Source organism: Myiozetetes cayanensis, unplaced genomic scaffold (genome assembly GCF_022539395.1).
Source record: "Myiozetetes cayanensis isolate MyiCay16 unplaced genomic scaffold, myiCay2020 scf1, whole genome shotgun sequence".
Taxonomy (NCBI): domain Eukaryota; kingdom Metazoa; phylum Chordata; class Aves; order Passeriformes; family Tyrannidae; genus Myiozetetes; species Myiozetetes cayanensis.
In genome coordinates this window covers 35,369,200-35,387,309 of record NW_026086604.1, presented here as the reverse complement: position 1 = coordinate 35,387,309, position 18,110 = coordinate 35,369,200, and the positions used below count along the sequence as shown (strand labels likewise).

The window sequence follows — 18,110 nt, the reverse complement described above, 5'->3', positions numbered from 1 at the left end:
GCTCTGGTGTCACCTGTTACAGGTGAGATCTCGGACTGGCTTTTGCATAAGGCTGTAACTCTGCACCTTCACGTCAAAATAAGGTTGTGTTGCCTGGCAGTAATGTTTGATTATGAGAACTAAATGTTATTTACCTACCGTTTTTGTGCATTGTACCCTACATTTTACAGAGCTGGGACTTCAAAATGGCCCAACAACCTAAAATGACCACAGCTGTACTGAACAAGGAACATAGAATTATGGAATAGTTTGGGTTGAAAGGAAGCTTTAAAGGTCATCTAATCCACCTCCCGGCAATTAGCAGGGATATCTTCAACTCAGTCAAGTTGCTCAGAGCCCCCTCCAGGCTTCAGCTTGAATGTTTCCAGGGATGGAGCGTCTACCATGTCTGTGGGCAACCTGTTCCAGTGTCTCACCATCCTCTCTACAAAAATCTTCTTCCCTCTATCTAATCTAAATCGTCCCTCTTTTAATTTGAAACAATTACCCCTTGTTCTGTTGCAACCTATCTGATAAAGACTGTCCCTATCTTTCCTACAAGCCCCAATTAAATACTGATAGGTTACAATGACCAATAAAACACCCTGTTATTTTTTTAAATTACATGTAGTCCCATCCCTTTTTCAGTCTTGAGGAAACTGGAAAAAAAAACAACGAAAACCCAACAACAACAAAAAACCAAACCAAAGGCCCCCAGCCATACCTGTTTTCCTGGGCACAGCGTATTCTGCAGCCTTCCTTAGGTATCACCAAGCCCAAATGCATCCTCAGCCGGCAATTGGTGGGCCCTGTGTGGGGCCAGACATGAGTCCCAGGGTGCATGATAGAATATTTGATCTGCAAGAAGAGAAAGGCAGATTTTCAACACATTCCACAACCACGCTGCTGGGAGTTCAGGATTTTATTTTGTCTCATCCTCAATGATGGGTGAAAACTGTAGTGTAAACTTTTGTTAGAGTCTCAGCAACAAGTGCTCTTTCTCATGTCCTAAAGGCATTCAATACTACAAAAAACCATGTTTCATTGGATTTGTGTGCATCCAGAAGCATGTTTGTATGTAGTACTACATAATTGTATTTTATTTAAAATAAACAGTAGTCATATTTCAAGTTGAAAATAACTATCTTCTATCTACAATCAGAAAGACTTACAGACTCATCTTTTAGAAGGATGGACAAGAGGAGACATAAGGCTTGTGTTTATCAGACTGGCCAGCCACTCTCAGATGACATGTCTGTGAAGGTCACTGTCAGTCTGGACTGGAGCAACCATGAGATGATGGAGTTCAAGATCATGAGACGATGGAGAAACACAAAAAGCAAAATTATTACTTGGAGCTTCAGGAAAACAGACTTGGTTTTATTCAGGGATCTTCTGGGAAAAATCCCATGAGAGAAGAGGTGTCTAGGTCAGCTGATAAGCAGTACCGTGTCCAAACTCAAGAATCCCCATTTGCAGAGAGCATGGCAACCCAGATAAAATTGAAACACAAAAAGGAGTTATGAAAGAGAAGGAAGCAGGGTCATGTCACCCAGGAAGACTGTAGAGACACTCTCTGCATGTGCAGGGATGAGGGTAGGAATGTCAAAGGTCTCCTGGGGCTGAATCTGGAGATGGAATTGAAGGGTAACAAGAAAGATTTCTACAAATACATCAGCAGTAAAAGGAAGTCTAGAGAAAAAATGGGCCAGGTACTAAATGTGGCAGAATATTTAATGACAAAGGACATGGAAAATGCTGAGGCACCACATGCCTTTTTTGCCTCAATCTTTTCTTGTATGACTGACTTTCAGGAACATAGGCAACTGAGTGAAATAGTCTGCAGCACCCATGAGTTATCTTCTGTGGAGAGGGATCAGGTTAGGAAACATTTAAACAAACTCAACAACCTATTCCATGGGTCCTGATGGGATCCACGCATGAGACCTGAGGGAGATGGACAATTTGGTGAATCCATACGCAATCCACACAAACTTTGAAAGGTTATTGCTGCCAGTGGAAGTCTCTGAGGACTGGCAGAAAGCAAAAATTGTTCCTATATTCAAGAAGGGCAAGTAAGATGATCTGAGTAATTACCATTTAGTCAGCCTCACCTCAATCCTTGGGAATGTGATGGAGCAGATAATCCTGGAAACAATTTTCAAACACATGAAGGAAAAGAATATGCCTGGCAATAGTCAGCATGGGTTTATGAAGGGGATATTGTACTTTACCAGCTTTCTATGGTGAGGTGTCTAGCTTGGTGCATATTGTTTATCTCAACTTTAGTTAGACTTGAACACTGTCTGCCATAAACATCCTCATCGACAAACTGATGAAATAGGATCTAGGTGTGAAATGGGTTGAAACTGGCATTTAAGCCAGGCTCAAATAGTTGTGATCAGAGGCACAAAGTCCAACAAGAGGCCACTCATCAGAGGTGTTCCCTAGGGCTCAATACTGGGCCAAGCACTACTTAATAGCTTCCCAATGACTCAGAAGATGGGACAGAGTGCATTCCCCTCAGCAAGTTTGCAGATGATAGAAAATTGGACAGGAATGTATTTTTTTTGCTGTCCTTCATAGGTACTTTGGCAGGATGGAAAAAGGAGGAAACAGGAGTCTTACAATGTTCGACAAAACCAAGTGCAAAGTTCTTCACTGGGGAGGTGTAACTCCATGCACCAATACAGGCTGGTGGACAATTGTCTGGAAAGCAACTTTCTAGAAAGAGACTGTGGGGTCCTCATAGCTGGGCCCTCATGGTGTGTCCAATTTGAACATGAGCCATAAATGTGCCCTTGCACCAAAGACCCCAAAGAGCTTCCAGGGCTGCATTATGGAGAGCTCTGGCAGTAGGCTGAGGGAGGTTATCCTTCCCCTCAGAGCTGGTGAGACCTTTGAGTGCTGGATCCAGTTCTGTGCTGTCTAACGTGAGAGAGACATGGACACACTGGAGCAGGTCTAGTGAAGGGGTATAAAGGGGTAAAAAGGTGATTTAGGAATTGGAGAATCTAACATACAAGGGGAAGCTGAGGCAGTTGGGACTGCTTAGACTGGAGGACATAAGATTCAAGGAGAGATCTTATCAATGGATATAAATACCTGATGAGAGGAGTGAAGAAGGCAGGGGCAGGCTCTTCTCAGTGGTATCCAGTGAAAAGCAAAGAGGCAATGGACACAGATTGAAATACAGGATATGCCATTTAAGCATAAGAAAACACATTTTTATTGTATTTAGGAACAGGTTGCCCAGAGAGACTGTAGAGTCTCTATCCTCAGAGGCATTCAAAACATGACTGGACACAGTCCTCAGCAACCTGCTCTAGCTCATCATGTTTTGAGCAAGGGCTTGGACTAAATCTTCAGAAATCCCTTTTCTCCTCATTCTTTTTGGTTCATTCTACAGTTCAATGAACAGTAAGTGTAACTAATGCATGACAGTGGTAAGAAGCATCTTTTCAACTGAGAAATCTGCACATTTAGTTGGGACATATGAACTTTGATAAATCTTACGATAAATCTTTGATTAATTTTGCTTGCTCTCGAAATCCACAGTCAGCAGAAGACAGTGTGTGTTTAATGCCAGAGCCATTCTCGGTGTCTGAGGTTTCAGCTTACCAGCAGTTTCTTCTAACAGAAGTGACAAGCTCCAGTGGCTATGGTGAACACAGATCCTTCAATTCGACCTCTGCTATACCATGATGTGTTAATTGCCCTGTCAGACCCTAATGCAATGCAAAACACTGGCTATGCAAGATAGTTACTAATATCCAAGATAAACAATTTTTTTAATGTTAACCTACCAGCACTGCAGATTGAGTACTCTCACGTACATTATCTGCCCAAGCAAATAAGTCTGAATATGTCTGTGAATTATATCTGTGTTGTACTCAAGTACATAGATATATGTACTGCTGTACTCAAGTGCTACAGATGAACAGTTCTAAACTACCATGGTTGTAATGTAAAACTCAGAAAATGCCCAGAAATAAACCTACCTCTGATACGTTTGGTGTACTGCTATTTTTAAGAAGAATTACATAATTTTAAATAATATGATCATTTGCTATTGTTCCACACAGTCTCTCAGCAGCACTGAGCAAGTAGTTGATTATTTTACATTTCTTTTAGCTTTGTCACTACACAAGGTATCCAGAGCATCCAAATGGTCTACCTATGACAGAATTCCTTATTTCTTCATTGTGTCTGTTCCCATTGCTTCCCAGTGTTTCAGCATGTGAATAGAGATCTACATCTCTATTAGCTGATATTTAAAATTTAACTTGCCAGTAAAATCTGAGTCATGGCTAGTATAAGATTAAAATTGCCCTAGGCATCCCCTAATACTGAATGTAAACCTTAAGATTTACAGAGCATCGCTTTCCAGATTATTTTACATTTCTATGTTCAAAACACATGACTACAGATATAGCTGTGAATACACAGTGTTTCTGCAAACCATATCCTAGTGATAACATGCAGGGCACCAGAAATGATTAACAAAATAGTAAGCTCTCAAAGAGAATTTGCTCTCTGGGACAGATCCATTTTGGCTACAGATGCCACAGAGAGAAGTTTTCTTGTTGTTAGCCGCACTGACCATGATAACTTCACTCATCAGTTGTATTCCCTACAATCAGCCTTTGTAATAAATCAGTGAAACAATAACCTTGTTCATTCCCACAACAGTAGCCATCCAGTGTAGTTCTGCACATCAAAAGTAGGAGTCTGGTGAAAAAGATGAACACGTGCTCTCAAGGCTCTGAATTAGGATCATGCTAGCACTGCGTTTTCCAGTTTTTGCATCCTTAATTTTGGCACATGAAGGTTACTCTCACGTAGTCATTATGGACAAAATAACTTGGAAAAAAAGAGAAAAATTCTGTCCTACAGAATCTCATGACAGCTGTGTTGGGCCATTCATTCAGCTGCATCTGTATTGAGCCAAACCATACAAATTCTACTGCATGATTTAATGAGGTTAACTTATAGCCGAATAGTCAGTGTAGGCACTTGAAACAAACTTTGTTGGCACCTACAGCCACAGCTCATGGATGTAAGATTTCTTTCCTTTACCTTTAGGAAAGATGCATGTGACAGTAGTACTGCTATTTGGCTTCCACAAGGTGACTCTCCTGTCTAATGCAGCCAGGCTGGGGTAAACAGGTGAAGTTTATCACATTTCGAGTCTGGATCACTGAATTAGTCATGTAAAGTTAGGTTCAGCTCAGAAAAAAAATTCAGGTTAGAAAGGACGTAATGCAATCTCCTGCTCAAAGCAGAGTTAAGCTATGAGTCAGACCAGGTCACTTCAGGTTGAGGGCTACTAAGTCATTACTTATTGGTTGACTCATGGAAAATAACTGCTTACCTACCTACCAGGAGCTCTCAGGAAACACAAGGTAAAATGGCTCAACTTAAGGAAGGGTCTGTAGAAAGACTTCAGCTGACATATTTCACCTGGTATTTGCTGACAGCTAAAACTGGGCATATTTTTGCTGCTAAATTTATCATGTGTTTGAATCATCATTAAACATATCAAAGCTGTGCATCCCTCTATATGTATATCCCTCTATGCCTCAAAAGCACCAGCTCCGAGCATTAAGAGTTGCAGATAAGAAGAAGTTTGCCAGGTACCTGCCCTCTTCTGCAGCCAGTAGCTTCCGGGAATCTTTCCAATAAAGCACACGTTTTTGGAACACTTTTACAAGCATTTTCATTTTTTCTTCCTAGTTAAAATAATGGATAGAGCATTGGTAAGAGCAATGAATGAACACTTCCCTGTCTTCTGCTTTGCAAAAGAGCAACAGAGATGTCAAAGAGCTGACACTGAAAGACAGGTAAATACTATTATTACCATTTTACAGATTGTGTAACTGAAGTCGTTTCATGTTGTAATATCACAGCCGCCTGCATATTTTGCTTTTAAATTATTTGTGAACACCAGGCTTTCACTTTAAAAACATTATTCTAAAAGTATAAACATTAATGAGGCGGCATAGAAAAAAAAAAAGATTAAAAATGCCACCAGTATCATACCATTTCAATACCAGATTACATTTTTATATAAGTTGCTTTTAATATTTCATTTTACGGTACTCTTTCATATGCAGTTTTATAAGAATTTAAGGTCATTCTCATAGTTGGACCTTCCACTGCGCAGCTCAGGGGCAGGGCAGCAGGCTTCTCAAAGTCATATTCTTTTGCTCATGCAGTATCTGAATGACAGATCTCACATAGCTGGCAAGACAGTATTAAGGATGTGTTTTCTCCCATGTGGTCATCTTCCCTCAGGCTGAGCTGTACTATGCATTACCAGGCAAAATGTTGGCAGCCTTGCTGGGACAGGTGTGCACTTATTTAACACTTAACATACTCAAGGGACTCTTAGAAGTGCATGGGGACCACACAAATTAGAATAAAGAACTCCTGTTTATTGTCACAGGAGTCTAGACACTATTCTATTTGTTCCCTTCTTCTGTACACAGCAATTACAAAAACAGTTCTGGAAAAAACTGCTACTCCTCATTACACTGTCTTAGTTTGAGAAAGTGAAACTGAGCTAAGAGAAGAAACAGAAAATGTTTTACCTTGTTGCCATAAGGTAAACTGGCTCCAGTCTCCTTTTTCCCGTAGGTTCTCATCTTCAGGCAGGAAGAGGCTGCTTTTTTTATCCATCACAGCAAGACCCTCATCCCGAATGAGCTTCCAGTTTTTCTCTAAGGACTGTTGTGAGAGCCATGTTACTGCACTGAGAACTTACTGTATTTGGCTTTAGTACTATTTTTATTTTTCCCTACTATTATTAACCTTTTTTTCTTTTTTAATTTGAAAACACTAAAACCAAGTGTTCATCATTATTATCAAGTTGCTTTATATTCTATTCCCTTCTGACATGAACAGGCAGGAAAAACAACTTTCACAGCGTTCTTTGGAGTCAATTACACTGGCATTGTAAAATTTCCACAATCCCCAGCTTCTTTGCAGCCTAGGCCTTACTTTGACTTGCTTTTTGATGAGCCTAAGGGCTCTTTAACTGATTATTTTGTGTTGCAAGCTAACTGTATTGATCTTCCTAAATGCTGCACATGTGACCTGGAATCATTCCTGCAACTAGAAAACCACTCACACAACCTGGAACTCCAGATGTTGGCAGAATATTATGGTTCAAAGAGGACAAATGTAAACACACCACTTAAGTGGAAATTTATGATTTAAACCTTCAAAAAGGCTCGCAGAGATTCACTTGCACATGCTGATGCTATTGAAAAAATCATATACAACTTGAAATGCCAGGTGATGATTTACATGCACAACTGTTAAGAACATGTAAGCTGCCTTACACTTCATACATACCAAACACACAAAATAGTAGAATTTCTGTTCTCCGCTGCCTTAGGACATTATACTTGTAGAAAATATTTTATTCTACCAATAATAAGTTGTTTTAATACTACAGCAATATAAATGGAACCCCCACAGTATAACAATATATCTGGATAAAAATAACTTGAATTTTCCAGCTGCTTAATTTTCTCACTAAACCTTATATTGGGTGAATAGTTTCCATTTTTCCTCTGGGGTTTTGAACAAAGCGTTTCTGTAAGACATTTTCAATCCACTTGACACTAAAACAGGCTATGGCATGTTCCCACACTAACTCTTCATATGATGTGTAAAACTGAGTAAAACTCAAAAGTCTGTATAAGACAGAACAGACTAGGTGATACAACTGGTCCTGTTTTAGTCTTAAAGCTCCATATAGTTATTAGCCTTCCCCATTTAAATTAAACAGTTGCACTTTCCACTTGAGTTTTTTTTACTTAAAAGACAAGTTGATCTGACAAAATAGGTTGTATATTGATAGCTCATAAAAGGCAAGCCATGCCTAGAACATGCTGCCTATAATATACCTTCTTTCTCCCACTAGAACAATTTTAGGTAGGCTTAAACCTATGAAAGTACGGATTTAATTTCTGTTATTACAGTAATCTTTTCTTAGTAACAAATTGTTTTCTCTCTCACCCCTCAGAAGAGGGGGAGAACACTTATTTTTCCCAATGCGTTCACCTTATTCTCCCTCATTGATGCTTTCCATAACATTAATTTATCAGTTAACATTAAGTAAAAATGCAGGTGTTGGGATTTTTTTAATATCTTTGGAAAACTGACTTCTTCAAAATGCAGGGCACAAAATAAACTGAAAATTTTCACCTAATCAGAGATGAATATGGCAATCAGAGATAAATAGTGCTGCTACTGATTCAGCGCTATGGTACATATAAAAGGAAATACCAGCTTGAGTACCTGTTTTTGCAGTGGCTGAAGAAGAGAAAGACAATAACTTACATCCACACCAGCCTGAATTTAAAGTGATACAGATCAACAAAACTGCAGAACTTTAAAAGATATTACAAGTGCTTCTGTGTTTCCTCAAGCTCCTCCTACTCACTCAGCCAAAAAAAGGTAAGAAGGAGCATTCACCCAATGCAAACAAAATGATGCATGAAGAGCACTGGTGGTCTTGCATTGTCACTTCTATTCTCTCACAAGTACAACAGGCTGAATGTTAACCTGTAAAGGTGTTTGTCCTTGCATTTAAAGGCTCCTTCCCCAGCATTTCGGATATAAAGTTATTTGGATGTATATCACTGATTTTGAACTAATTTCTCAATGGTTTTAGACAGAAATTGCCCTGAAATCAATAGGGTTTCTGTACTCCTGGAAACCTGGACCCTATCTGTAAAATACACTGATAGTGCTTTATAAAGAGCAACAGGCAACTCCTAGGTAGAAATGAAGTGGGGAGTTCAAACACAACTCAGCTTTGATCTTGATTTTACAGACTCTTAGGTATATCTTGAATGGTAAGAACACAAAACACCATTAAAGCATAATGACTAAGTCCAGGACTTGGACTTATGGCTCTTGATCCAATAGCTGGTACCTACAGAAAAGACTTAAACGTGCTCACGCTCCATGATGTGTACAAATTCAAGCTCCAGATTAGAGCAGAGAATTCATATTATATTTGATGCAATATCCTGATTCCAAGTGAAGAATCAGGAGGCAACCAGCATTGGGAGCATATGTACTTGTTTGCCAGCAGCTGATTCCCATAAACCTCCATATGGCTTTTTAAATACATCTCCTAACAATAGAAGTTTACAGTTGCTGTACATCTGGCAATAGCTTAGATTTTATTTAAATAGGGATTTCTTAATATTGGTTTATTTTTATGTGAGACTATTTCATTGAAAGAATACTTAACTCTGTGCTGTCAAACCTTTTCAATGCATGGTCATAAATGAAACAGGGAGAGATTAAGAGGTTGCTACCCCTCACATGAGGTGTAACTACTGACTACACATCCATTTTAATACACTGAACTATAAAATAAAATCATGGTGAAGAGCTTAATGTACTTCACTTTGTTACTAAAAGAGAATAGGAAAGCATTCACAAACAATTACCACATCTCCAGTGGGTAATGCTGATGACCTCCAAGCAAGGGGCAGTGTTTTAAACCTTTCAAAATAGATTCCTTGCACCCATTCAATCACTCGCAGTGCTTAAGCATCAGCACTTAAATGCATCATCTTTGCCCTTTTCAACACAAGGCTTCTGTTAAAGAATCCAACCACACTTTGAATGCACATTTCAATTTAATTTCTCCCTTAACTATGGATCTTTAGCTATTACTAGCTAAACCATTAAGGCCTACCTGTCAATCTATGGAAAATGATACAGATATGTGCTGTTGCCAGTACTTTCATTCTCTTTTTGCACTTTACCTGCTGCACTTTAATTAATAAAATCTAAGACATCAGAAAAAAACAACAATACAAGATCTACTTTAATCAATCAGCTATTCACTGTAGTAAATTACTGTCAAGGCATCCTTTGGGTCCTTTCCAAAAGTCAAAGGACACAACATGCAGCAAGGACAAAGTTACTTAAGTCATTACCTACGTATTAATGTCAGACCAGTGAAAAGTCTCTATGATCTAACAATAAATCTCTCTTTTATTATTTTTAAACAAGCACCAGCATAGAATAATGCTATAAGTGAGGTTCTACAAAAGGCACCAGAAAAAGGTGCAATGACTAAGTAAGACTGGCAGAGAAAAACTCATAGTCCCAAGGGAAAATGACAGGTTTTCAAAGGTTAAAGTAAGGTTTACTTTCAGCTGAGATCAAAAGAGAAAGATACTTTCTTGAATCTCCATATCCAAATGCCTGAAATACTATACATCAGAAACATTAGCAGAACATTACTACATAAATCATGTGCCACACACTTCCTAATATAAAGGTTTATATTTTCTGCTCCCTGAGAAATCAAGTGCCTCTTCCTATTCTTTAAAGGAAATTACACAAAAACATTAGACCCCAATGAACTGCAGCTAGAGAGATGCAAAGATCCACTTCCCTTCAGCACAAGTTCCACTAATCAAGATTTAGCATGTCCTGATAAATGTTACTGAGATATTCTCAGACTTTCCTCCTCTTCCCCCCCTAAAAAAAAAACACAACCCAAAACCCTCTGGAGACATCCAGGTTAGTAGGTAATGGTAAAGTAAATAGAGCATGAGATTGACTTCTTTGAGTCCCAAGAAACTACATGACCCTTTATAAAAAAATCAAGCCAGGTCTGTGCTATGAGATGCTACTGACCACAGCTGTGCTGGTTAATGGAAGGAACCAAATTTCTGCCAGAGATTTCACCTTTAGCACTGTCTCAGCCATGAATAAATCCTCAGTTAGCATTATTAAGCTATCAAGATATTGAAAACAGTTCACTCTCATTTAACATCAAGCAGTGAAACACACGGAAAGAGAGTCAGGACCTCTAGCGCTTTGTACAGCAGCTTTCCATATTAAATTCTACCATTAGGGTTTGGAAGCATTTCCCACGTAGATCCAAGTGGAATGTAATGACATGAAGGAGTAGGAAATAACTGTTGCTTGGTTTTTGCTCTGTGAAAAGGGGAAATAATGTGTTGGGGTATTTTTTAACTAGACCATGTGCACAAGTTGGACTATTTCAGAAATCAGTAAACCCAATGTTATCAACAATTTTTTGCCACTTTCTGGAGAATACTACTTCTATTTTTGTTTGCAGCATTTTATGTTATTAGAATCAAACCTGCTTTCTTTCAAAACTTCAAGAACTTTCTTGAATTATGGGAGAAACGCAGCAATACAAGTATTTGCCCTGATGCATTTAACTTACATTACGTGTTTAAACTGTGAATGTAAGCAAATTCAAAGCCACAATTTAATCCAGATTCAGTGACATACTGCTAATAAAACATATACCACTAAAGATGGCTAAAACATATACCACCAAATGATTGGATTGAAGAGATATTACTGGATTCCAGAGAGACAGTTGTGCTGTGGAGGTCAGGGGTGAATTTATATCCTTCTTAGTCTTCTGAGCAGCTCTACTAGGAGCCATGCAAGATGCTGAACCAAACCAAGACCTTCATATATGGCCTGATTCATGTGAAAAAAAAAATCCCTTCAAGGTGGAGCTCTGGCCATTTTATAACAGGTATTGAATTCTTTCACCCTTCAAAGCTGACTCACGCTAAGGGTGAAGGGATTATTACCTTTTGTGATAACTTACACAGTTTATATGTAAGAGACTGTTCAGCAACACTGCAGGTAGCTTTAAAACATCAATCAATTAACATGTATTATTTTCTGGTTTTTTGACAGAAGTATGATTACACTTTGCCAGTTTCTCTGTATCTTTTATGGCAAGAAGTTTCTATTCCTACACATTCCTCAAGAATTAGTTCAATATGGACCCATTTCAGATCTTCCCAAAAGCTAGTCCATAGAGTTAATTGCTCCTTTGTGTTGCTGAGATTACACTGGAGAATCGTATTTTAATCTACATTTCCCAGTCTTATTTCTGCTGCCATCAAAACCATAACAAAGAGCAATCTTCCTCTTCTGTTTTTTTAAAATAAAAGCATCCTTCCGTAGTAGGTTTTCTAACATTCTATGTAACTAAGTATAAAGAAACTACCATTCTGAATAAAATTGTTTCTTGCAAATAAACATTTGTGGTTTTTAATTATTTGTGCAGAATAATTTTTCTAAACCACATGCCAATAATTGAAACATACAGGAGAAAAGAAGTTCTCTTCTAATTTTTTAGGAATTATTATTAACATTATGATAAAATAACAAAACCCAAGCAATTTTGGAAATTCAAACTATTTTTAAATAAATAAAAAACCTTTTAAAAATTTAAATTCTATGTTATTATCCTTTGTTAAATCCATCACTAGAATCTACGCTTGTTTCTCTTATGCAATTAAAAGCTTCCAAAGTCACTAAATATTACACAAGGGCTAAAAGACACAGCCTTTCCTGACTAATTAAAAATTCACAGTGGGTGTCCCAGGCATTACCAAAGTTTGCTGTCATTTTCCACTTGAGATGTTACAGTTGTCTACCATGCAAATTTTGTATTTATCAATAATTTCAGCCATGCTGTCACCATTCTCAAATTTGAAAATGCCTGAGCTCATTTTATAGTATCTCAGTTCTGCTCAGTCTGACAGTGGTGTCTGGAACTCACAGGCAGTAGTTCAGACCTTACAGATTAGCATTTACTCTGCTTAATAACTTATAGTTGTAATTTTAATAAAAATGAAAGTATAAAGAAGCTTTACCTTCACCAGCTCTGTATAACCAGTTTCCTTTGCTGTCCACCAAGGCTGAGCTTTCAGTCCCTTGACGTTGTAGAGAGAGCGCTGCCAAACTGAAGCAAAGTGACCTCTTTGGTATCCAAGTTCATACCACTTGTATGCCTGAAAGATTGTAGTTGTTAACAACCAAATTCACATCAGCCAAGATCCTACAGGAAGAATATAACACTTTTTGTCAAGGTAACAGACTCTCTCTTTGGATGTTGGGGTTATTCCTTTAATAAAATGTTCTAATGAATACTTTAAGGAAAAAAACAACAAACAAGGAAAAAAAATCAAATAACAAAATAGATCAGTTGGCCAAGGCTGTCCAATCCAACATTAACAAAACAGGATAATCTCACAACCATTCATATGAAATATAGGTCAGTAATTTAGGTCCTGTCCTTCGACTTGGGGGATCCAATTGTTTCTCAACTTGGTCAACCTCGTTTTCTCTGCTTCAGTTCTCTACCTATGAATTAAAGACAACTGCCTTCTGCTGCCAATGGAAATACTGTGATGATGAAAACACTGATGACTTTATGGATCTAAACTCTTCCTTAATTATCTAATACCTAAATGCGCTTGAGTTTCTTCAAATATTTGTTGCCACACCTAAAGCAGTCACATGACAGAAACCTACTGAGGCTAATACTAGACTTCTGCTTGTCTTACTCTCCCTTGACACAGCTTGTTTTACCCCTGTGCAGCAGCAAAACAAGGTCCTGCAAAAGTAAATGGAAGGTTTGGAAAGAAAAGATCCAGCAAGAGTAGTACTGTGACAAACCACACACAGCAAAGGTTACATATAGGTGCCTCTCTCCTGCCCGGCAGTACTGCTACAGCTGCAACATTCTAGACAACACAAAAAACCCAAACAAACCAGAAAACAGGACAGCTAAATAGGGAGAGATGAGGATAAGAAGTCCAGAGCAGAGGGACTGAAGCAGGCAGCAATCCCCACCTTGAACAGAAAGAGGCCAAAATTCTCTTTGAGAATCTGTAAATTTTCTTCAAGCTTTTAAAAAATGTAGTACTCTGATCTTTGTAACTCTCTTGAAGTGTGGAGGAAAGTCTGCAACAGAGTGTTGCCTTACAGTATTTATCAGAAGTACAGAAAAGCATTGTGGATGAACAGAATAACAGCAGACCATATATAAGCTGTCATCCTTTTTCCCTAGAGAAGCTCAGTGAAATTGTGCATGGGTGAAAAAAAATATTATTTGTTACCTATGGGTAACACACAGTGTATCTTTACATTTTGATGTTATCTTGGTTAAATCTCTGAAATGGAAGCATTAAGATTTATAACATCTGTTCCCCAAGATGTAAGCTGTAATAGCAGTGGGATATCAATAGGTTGTTCATGCTGACTGCCTGCATCCGTTTGCAATGCCTGGAGTTAACCCAAATGATAAGGGGGATGAATTACTTGTTTCAGCCACTGACTGGTGAGTATGAATGTTGCTGCTCTTCAAGATACATCAGCTATAATCACAATGATAATGCTGTTAAATATTTATCTATTAGAAAAATTTTCTATGGAGGTTGCCTTTGGCAGAATGGAGTTGGGTTAGGCTGCCTCGCTCATCCTTTCCATTCCTGAGATTCTGTGAGGAACCTTTCTTTTCTCAGGCAGGTCTTGGTAGTGGAAAGACTAAATAATGACCACAGTATTATTCAAGAAAGTTACAACAGTGTGTCATCTTCTCCAGGACAGACATTGCTTGAGACTTGCTTTATACGTTCTGTGTGAACAGAGCTTTGTTCTATAATAACTTCCACAGTTTTAACTTTTTTTTTTTAAAGTCAATTAGGCATTTTATCAAATTTTAGTTGGAAAAGGCATACTCAATGCTGTTTTCCTAACACTTACCAAGATCATATTCATATTCCTAATTTAGCTCTAATAGATTAACATCTACCTTCAACAAACCTTCAGCAATAGCAATTTCACGTGTTCCTTAAATATTGATTTGTTTCCTGGATTAAACCTTGATATTCATCAAGCCTAGCAAGGTCAGTGAGAAAAATTTAGCTTAACAATGGACTTTCCACTGATAAATTTAGAAGTCTCCTCTATCCCAAGAAGTTAATTTGTCATTAATTAAACTTTTTCTTCAGCAGGCTTGACAATTAACTCCATAAACATTAACACATCTGGGGGTTAGGGATGACATACATTAATTACATCTGTGTGGTATCTTTAGTCAAACACTACAGTGGGATATCCTAGGCTCAACCATTCAACTTAGAATATCCCATGGAAACATAAAGGGATTTGAGAGGAGTCAGAGTCAGAGAAAGTGTGAAAGCAGACTGTGTGCGTGTGTCTCTATGTGATCAAATGCATTTGTTTCTGAGTAAAATGAGGCAAACTAATTCTCACTTGTAAATGAACATTTAGATCAAAAAAACCCCAACTCATTGAAAGAGCATTTCAGGGAAAGCAATCTAGCTTAAAATTCAGGTATTGTTACATTTCAATGTTTTAGATCTAATAGATGCATTAGGTATTGTAATGAAAGTTCCATAAATTATTAAAAAACCCTAATTTAATGAACCGGGCTTGAGAAGGATCACATACATAGGCTTCATCATTGCTCACTTGTCTATAGTTCATACTGGAGAACCACCTATTGACTGGACCACAATACTCAAGAGGTCAGCATTTTTTACAGTATTTTAGATATTAATATTTCAGACATTACTAGATAAGTAATTAAAAAGCAGTGATTTTCATAGCTATTTCTGCTACTCTTTTTAATGCTATTATTTTCATGTTTCCCACCTAGGAACGTAAACAGTGTTTTTTTGTCATTTTTCAATTCATTCCCATAGTAAAGTTCATTGCTAATAACACTCTTGACAAGAGGCCCTTTGCTCCCCTCCTATGACAGTAGTGTTAATTCACACATTTAAATCTGGCTTTTAAACAAAATTTGTTTTTTAATAAACACACTAGAAACTCCTACAGCTTCCAATGGAGTATGTTTGTTTTTCTTGGACACGTAACAGATTTGTTGTACAAATTGATGCTTTTCTGATCTATTTGCTAATTTAATTATTGATCAAATCCATAAGTAAGCCCACACATTCAGTCCTCTCAATGTCTTCTTTTATCACATACTCATTGGTCCTCAAGGTTATTTTGGAAAAGAAAAGTTTATAAAATACTCTTATATCAGAGTATGAGAGAACTTCTATATAGGGTTTTTTCAACTCTCGTTAAAATCTTTGCTGTAAGTGGCAGGAGGAGAACACAGACTCTAAAAATACATTAATTAAAATTTTTAACAAATATTTAGTCCCCCAATTCAAGCTGCCCCATGCAAGCTTCAAATCTTTAGGTTAGTTCTAAAGCAAGGGATGCTAAGAGATTGTATTGTTATACCAATGACAGATTTTTTTCTGTTGCTCATCTTGACCTCTACATGTTGGATTGTTGTTGCAATAGGACTACTCATGTTTTCAACATTAAGTCCATCATTAAAGTTTTTCTGGACACTGCAGTCCTGAGAGACTTAGACTTTAAAGCAAGAACATGTTAAACATGTACCTCTTTGTCTCCCATTCTCTGTAAGGCATCACCCAGATGAAAATAAAAACGTCCATCATCTGTGCCAGGGTCACCAGACTCTAGTCCTTCCTAATAAATAAGTAAATGAATAAATAAATAAAAATTAAAGGTATAAGTGAAACTTTAATGGGACTTCTAAAAGAGTTAATTTGATTGCTGTAAATAGGCTGTCAATTCTATGCAATTAGCTAGCCTATGAAATTAGCTAGAAAATATAAGCACCATGGCAAGCTAAGCTAAGCTAAATGAATACAGTAAGTCACTAAAAAGTCACTGAGAAATGTCATCAGTTTTCCAAGTCCCATGGCCTATCCCCTCAATCCCTCCAAGGCAGAGGTGTATTCAGAGATGGACATTTGTCCCTGACGCTATAAACATATGCACAAGCATTTTAGAAAGCTGAATTAAGGTTTTATTTTGTAGTATTTCTTTTCAAACACTCAGAAGTATACACAGCAAGCCTTCTCTGGATCTTTCAAGAACCTTAGGTTTGCAGCATACTGCCAACCTCAAAACAACTTGAGGCTCAGAGCCATGTACTTTGGGTAAACCATGAATTAAACAAATACTCGATGTTTAGGAATTGAGGAGTACAACCCTGTTCCAGTTCACAGGCAGGGATACAGCAACATAACTCCAACAGGTAGCTTAAACAGTGATTCACACTTAGCATGTTTCTAGTTTGACACATCTCATACATTCCAATTTTACTCTTTTCTGGTAAAACATTTATTGTGGGTGATAAAGTACCTGTAGATAGGGTATGCTCTCTGCTATCTTGTTTTCTGCCTTCAGGATGAAGCCATAATGTACTTTGGCAAAGCCATCATTTGGAGCCAGACTTAGAACCTGTTTGAGAACAAATGAATAAAATACACCTGTATGGATCTATGCAAATTAACAAATCTGTGTAAGCACTACTATTTAGTGATACAATGACATCTGCTTCCATTACTGACTCAGGTTACCTCTTGGCTTGTCTGTACTTTCTTTGTTCCATTCACTTTTGTGCTTGTCCAGAGAACTCTATGACAATTCAAATTTTGAAGTCTTCGAAGTAAAATTATTCCAACAGGAAAAATTAATTTTCAGTTGCCCATTCTTTCTCATCCTCTCTCTTGAGGTAAAGCATGATACATTACAGCATTAAACCCATTCATTAACACTTAAGTTACTTATGCCAGGTTTGACTAATCTGAAGGAAAGCAGTTGCTCTTGAAAAAGTCTACAGCACTCTTACAGAAAGCGTAGTATAGAAATATACCTGAAATATTTTAAAATTAGGTGGGTTTCTACTGGCGGCAAACTAGTTTTTGCAAGAGAAAACATACTGTGATGTGAAGCATAGTGACTACAATTTAGAAAGAAGCTGTAAAGTAATGAAAAGAAGGTGTGAAGTAACACCTGCATCACATGATGGGGACATACAAACCCTGGAACAGCAAGGACATTCTCGGCACAATGGCAAATTGAAGCACACTCTGGAACAATGTGCATTTCCCTGGCCAAGAGAAAGAAGGTGAGCAGTGACTCAATATGCTTTAACAGTAGGTGTTGATGGATAAATTATTCTTGTACAGTTGTGTGCTGCGCTCTTTGACCAAGACCAAACATGCTACATTAAGCTAAAAGATTTTGTACCCTCAACAAGATTCAGATAATATCTGAGTTACAAAATCACTTAATTTTGCAGAAAAAGAAAGTCACTGGCAAATATCCAGAGATTGGTATTTCATGGGGACTGTGCAAGGGAAAGGTTTGTAAGTACAGGGACAGCTGTAGAAAAGGATCAGTGTATGGGGCAATGTTTCAGGGGAAGGAGGTGTGAAGCTGTC

At 37.8% G+C, this 18,110-nt stretch overlaps 1 protein-coding gene across 1 annotated transcript in view; it reads right to left on the bottom strand.

Annotated features, from left to right (window-relative positions):
• LOC126647092 (aspartyl/asparaginyl beta-hydroxylase-like) overlaps positions 1-18,110 on the bottom strand; it is a 724,697-nt gene that overhangs the window by 7,966 nt on the left and 698,621 nt on the right. Inside the window, exons 7-12 of the mRNA XM_050329005.1 lie at positions 17,026-17,124; positions 16,255-16,344; positions 12,678-12,815; positions 6,573-6,708; positions 5,620-5,711; positions 704-837 (exon numbers count right to left, since the gene is read on the bottom strand). Of these exons, the coding sequence (XP_050184962.1) occupies positions 704-837; positions 5,620-5,711; positions 6,573-6,708; positions 12,678-12,815; positions 16,255-16,344; positions 17,026-17,124 (689 nt within the window). The remainder of the gene's footprint in view (positions 1-703; positions 838-5,619; positions 5,712-6,572; positions 6,709-12,677; positions 12,816-16,254; positions 16,345-17,025; positions 17,125-18,110) is intronic.